The sequence below is a fragment of the Colobus angolensis genome, unplaced genomic scaffold, assembly GCF_000951035.1.
Source record: "Colobus angolensis palliatus isolate OR3802 unplaced genomic scaffold, Cang.pa_1.0 Scaffold141, whole genome shotgun sequence".
NCBI classification, from domain to species: Eukaryota; Metazoa; Chordata; class Mammalia; order Primates; family Cercopithecidae; genus Colobus; species Colobus angolensis.
In genome coordinates, this window is record NW_012114500.1 from 515621 (window position 1) to 521620 (window position 6000).

Consider the following 6000-nt stretch of genomic DNA (forward strand, 5'->3'; position numbering starts at 1 on the left):
CACCGCACCCGGCCTACAGCATATATTTCATGCAATACAGCTTAACTTCTAAGAGCCATGTTAACATATCTTAAATATAAAATTGGTGCTATGAACTTAGTTTCTGCATATTTTATATACCTTCATCTTACTTATCATTGTGTCTTCACCACCCAGTACAAGGCAGGTAGTTGCTGAACAAGTGAATAAATGAATTATTTGGTTATGGAAGTTTTGGGTTTTAGTGGGTATTCTCTTATTCTCAATTGTCAGAAGATTAAGTTTTGGAAGAAAAATGCTTGAGGGAGCTTTCAAGATGGGTTAAAACTTAAATGTCACATCTGAAACAGTAAAAAATCCTAGAAGAAATCCTAGGAAAAACTCTTCTGGACATTGGCCTAGGCAAAGAATTTGTGATGAAGACCTCAAAAGCAAACACAACAACCCCAAAAATAGACAAATGAGATTTAATTAGAAAAACTTCTGCACAGCAAAAGAAATACTCAACAGAGTTAATAGAGAACCTACAGAATGGGAAAAAATATATGTAAATTATACATCTGACAAAGAACTAATATCCAGAATCTACAGAGAACTCAAACAACTCAACAGGAAAAAAAATAACCCCACAAGCGGGCAAAGGACATGAAAAGATATTTCTCAAAAGAAGACGTACAAGCAACCTAAAATAATCTAAAATAATTTTTACAGAGAAAAAATACTTGACAGTTTTGATAGTACTTAATAAAAAGTTATATCTAGTGGTTTTTTGTTTGTTTTTGTTTTTTGTTTTTAAGAAATAGTCTCTGTTTCCCAAGCTGGAGTGCAGTGTCGCAATCTTGGCTCACTGCAACCTCAAACTCCTGGGCTCAAGTGATCCTCCAGCCTCAGCCTTCCGAGTAGCTGTTATAGGCATGCACCACCACTCCTGACTAATATATCTGCTTCCTATCAGTAACATAATTGTGTCCATTTGTACTTATTTAGGAAATAAACACTTTTACGCTTTTGATTTTTATGTTGTGAATGAAGTTTTTTTAGCTGTATAATTTTCATGAATTTGTCACCAACAGAGGACATTTTTTTTTTTTAGGTTGGTATTATAACATTTATTAAAATAATGCTGTGGGTTAATAGAAACAGCAAAGAACCAAAGAATTAAAAGGCAAGCTATATAAAATCCCAACTAAAACCCAAAACTGTCTAATGTATTCATTCGTTAGCTAGCTAAAAGCCCAAAAAAGACAAGACACCCAATATAATAAAGTACTGCAAAACAATTGGCAATTTTCAGTTATCAAAATTGTGGATTTTGCATTTTGTATCCTTTTCTCAATCAAGAAAAAAATTCTTTTTGTATGTTATATAACATACTTGTAAAACAAGATAGAAAAATACACTATAAACTTGTAACAATGGCTGTAAATATTTTATCTTACATGTTTCTCATAGGCAATAGGTTGGTTATAGTACATACATAGCATGAAACTAAGATGACAAAAATACATGTCAGCTGTATGATAACATACAAGTGACACTCCCATCTACCCATGCTAAAAAATTACATAATACTGTCAAAAAAAGTCTTAAAAACTACATATTTTAATAAGAAATTCAAAAAAGAATGATAATACTGAGAACTAAGGCATTCAGAGATTTCAAGTCATGCTTTTTTCAGTTGATTCAAAATTTTGTCAACCAAGTTTTCGAAAGTTTGTTCAGAGCCAACATTACTATGTCACGCATTTATTATTTCATACATGTACTTTCTTTCCCATAAAAGACCTTTGATAAACATCTAAAATGGAGGACACTTCTTAAAGCTAATAAATCCCAAACTGCTTTAGTTTTAAGGATTCTTTCTTGAATAGACCAGTGTTATATGAATTCTATTCATCAAGTTGTAGAATTTCAACACTGGAAAAGATTTTTTAAATATCCATTCATGTAAATAACAACTGAAATTTATTAATAACAATCTCTCTACATTACTTTTTTCTGCAGCCAGAAAGCAAGGTTTTTCACTTTTGTGCCTACAACTTTTTACCTCAGATTTGCCATTTCTTCCATGCATACTGGAATATCTTGCAGTTTATTGTTGCTGAGAACAAGAGTACCCAGATTTTTCATATTGCGGATTGTTTCAGGCAAGCATGTTATTTCATTTCGTTGCAGCCATAATGTATGTAGGTTTTGCATTCTGAAAAATTAAGGTTTCTGCAATTAATTATGTATAATATGAAAACATTGGTTTTGGAGTTTTAAAAAATAATTTTAAGAGGCAGGGGTCTCATCATGTTGCCCAGGATGGCCTCGAACTCCTGAGCTCAGGCTACCCTCCGACCTCAGCCTCCTAAAGTGCTGGGATTACAGGCGTGAGCCACTGCACCCAGCCTTTGGTTCTTATGTGAAAATCAAATGTCTTTTACAACATATTTAACCAGTATACTTACTGAGTTAACTGACATCACATTACCTGGTTATTAGAGAAACCACATCAGGAAATGCATCTCTACAGTACAACTCTTATATCATATGGCAATAGAAATGAAATCAAATCAACATATTCTAGAATTCGTTCACTATTCTCATAGGATTTCTTGAAGAAAAACTGCTGTAAATGTTACCTAATCTGAGTTAGAGTCTTAAGAGAACAATCAAATGATTAATATGCCCATTTATAGCAAAGCAGTATGGATAATGCTTAACATCATGGACTCTGGGGCCAGGCTGCCTAGGTTCAAATCCTAGCTTGCCCACTTACTAACTTGAGCAAGTTAGCTAACATCTCTGTCATTAGTTTCTTCATCCGCTTGTAAATTGCATAGAAGTGCTTGGCATATACTAAGCAAGGTGGTTATTGTGGCATATTCTTGTTAATTTCTCAAAGTCAGCCAGTTTTGGCCAGGCGTGGTGGCTCATGCATGTAATCCCAGAACTTTGGAAGGCAGAGGCAGGTGGATCACTTGAAAAAAGCCAGTTTTTTCTTCTTCCCAAACCCTTTTACTTACTTGGAACAAATGAAAATATTCTGTTAAAACAGTGTATTTCAAACTAGTTGGACCTATCATGATTGATTATGCTCGAGATCCCATTTGTCTTGCTTAGTTTTTTTATAAGACATTTCAAGACATTTATCATTAGCATAAAGAGTTATTTCTTTTACCTTTCTATAGTATCAGGAAGTTGTTCAAGTTTGTTGCTTCCCATGTCCAGCCACTCAAGGGCAGGCATATTCACCACAGCAAGAGGGATTGTAGTAAAATGGTTCATACTCAGATCAAGGTGAGTAAGTTTTAGCAGATTGCTGAGCTGAAGAAGAAAGAAAAGTTTTTCAAAATAAATGTCCACAATGTAAACTACTAAAAGACTCACGTTGGTAAAGGCGATATTTCACTTCCAGGAATGTTCACATTTTACTTGGGCTTTATTTAGTCATAGTAGTCCACAACAAATTAAAAATAAATATAAAGCTAAATAACCTCCAGGGAAGGGTAAAACTCTCATAGGAAGCTCATCTATTCGAAGAAAATTTATCTTTCATAATCACCAGGTTCAAGGGTTTATAGAATGTGCCTGGCAAAACCCTTTTTTCGCTGAGAGTAAGCACCCATTATCATGTTTTCCTTTGATCCAGTAGTTGAGAATTGTATGGGAAAACTCAAAATTTAACTTCCAAATAATAGTGGTGGAGGAAAGGGGTAGCTCATGCCTATAATCCTAGCATTTTGGTAGGCAAATTGTTAGTTAGGAGGATCACTTCAGTCCAGGAGTTTGAGACCAACCTGGGCAACATAGTGAGACCCTGTCTCTACAAAATAATTTAAAAATTAGCCAGGTATGGTGGCACAAGCTTTTGGTCCCAGCTACTTAGGAGGCTGAAGTGGGAGAATTGCTTGGGCCCTGGATGTTAAGGCTGCGGTGAGCCAGAATCAACACCATGGTACTCCAACCTGGGTGAAAGAGTGAGACCCTGTCCCCAAAAAAAGACTGGTTATACTGTACAAAATCACATAGCTTTTATAATAATGGAGCCAGCACAGAAACAAAAACATATGAGTTAGAAATAAAATATTTATTGACCCTCTTGTATGTGTAAGAAATTATCCATATTATCATTTTTATTGTATGCAAAGTGGTATAGTTTGGCTGTGTCCCCACCCAAATCTCATCTTGAATCGTAGCTCCCATAATTCCCATGTGTTGTGGGAGGGACCTGGTGGGAGACAATTGAATCATGGGGGTGGTTTCCCCCATACTGTTCTCATAGGAGTGAATAAGCCTCATGAGATCTGATAGTTTTATAAGGGGTTTCCCTTTGCACTTGGTTCTCATTCTCTCTTGCCGCCATGTAAGACATGCCTTTCGCCTTCTGCCATGATTGTGAGGTCTCCCCAGCCACGTGAAACTGAGTCCATTAAACCTCTTTCTTTATTAATTACCCAGTCTTGAGTATGTCTTTATCAGCAGTGTGAGAAGAGATTAATACACAAGGGTATACATTTCATGAAATTGAACTATTAGAAGATATAATGTATATGTATATACTATGTTTTATTTGCAAGAGCAACAATTGTTGGTGACAAGTTTGCTGTTTTGGAAGAGAAGTTTGATATACTAATTAAGATAAAGTGGGAGAAGGGAATAGTCTATTTTATTTTATTATTTTTCTTAACTTTTATCTTGTAGAGTCATTGTTTTCAAAACCAGAGCCCCATGGAAACTTCTTCACTGATTCTAAGAGCATTAAATATTTTCAAAAAGTAATACAAATGTCTTTATTTTTATATGATCAATTTGGTTTAACCAATAACAAGACATCATACCAAATCAAAGTTTGAAGGCATTCCAGTCCTATTGCTATCACCACATTGTCTGTGCTTTATGATAACCATTTATTAATTTAAAAAACATTTAAGGAATCACTACAACCTAGGCTCTGCCCTCAATTCTGAGACTATAATACAACTCTCACCCTGGTCTTCAAGGAGATCACAGTTTAACAAATGATGTCAGTACTGTGATAATAATAGAAGTATCTTTTACACTAAATCTTTCTCCAATTAAAAACCTGCATTATACTTATGGAAATGGTTTTCCCAAAATATTTTTTCTGAAATACATAGAATTTTCTCATTAGTTTTATTATTGTTAACAACCACACATTGAGAGGTCAACTACTGCAGATGGAAAATACAGTCATAGGCATTTATATCTTTCTAACCTCTTGTGGAAGATCACATATATCTCTGTTAACAGCCAGTTCTAGTTTCTCCAAGCTGGCACAATTACTTAGTTCCTTGGGGACAATCTTGATTTTGTTGTAGCTAAGAATCAGTTCCTGAAGCCTAGTAAGCAGTCCTATAAAAAATAATATACAATAGAGAGGAGTTGGATATAAAATAATGTTTATAGTTATTAAAGTGTTACAGCATAGCTTACTTGCCAGTTTGGTATTGGCAAATTTGGAGTTCTTAGTTTTTCCCTTTTCCCAGTCTGTGTCCTGTCCCTTCTTCAAACAAGGGACAAATTTATCCATGCAATAGGAAAAAAAAAAAATCCAAAACTATTTTCATTTTGTTTCATCTACACAAAATCCTGAGAAATTTTCTATTCAGATTTTTTTTTCCCATCTGAGGAATCTTCTTGTTTTCTTTATTGCCTTCAACCTGTGGAAGGCTATTGAAGCTATTCCTAAGAGGAATAGCTGAGCTGACAATATTGTATCGAGAATCTACAGGATATTTCCAAAGAGGCTTTTCTCTCATTGAACTCTCATCTTGAATCACCTCAGGAAATCCAAAACTTGAATCCTCTAGAAGCTTCAATTTAGATTAAACGTTTAAAATTTCTCAAGGTTGAGGGCTGTATAAAGAGGTCTTTATTCCATGTGTCCAAAAAAATCTTAATAAAAAGTACATCTGCAGGTAGATAAAATAGCACAGGAATAAAAATAATCTTTCTTGGCCGGGCGCGGTGGCTCAAGCCTGTAATCCCAGCACTTTGGGAGGCCGAGACGGG

General features: G+C 34.9%; 1 protein-coding gene across 4 annotated transcripts in view; it reads right to left on the reverse strand.

The window, feature by feature from the left end:
* The window catches only part of LRRC39 (leucine rich repeat containing 39), a 36285-nt gene that overhangs the window by 4210 nt on the left and 26075 nt on the right, over positions 1-6000 (reverse strand). For all 4 annotated transcript variants that reach the window (XM_011935173.1, XM_011935174.1, XM_011935172.1 and 1 more), the window contains 3 exons: positions 5204-5340; positions 3146-3291; positions 2027-2179 (listed from right to left, as the gene is read on the reverse strand). In XM_011935173.1, the coding sequence (XP_011790563.1) occupies positions 2027-2179; positions 3146-3291; positions 5204-5340 (436 nt within the window). The remainder of the gene's footprint in view (positions 1-2026; positions 2180-3145; positions 3292-5203; positions 5341-6000) is intronic.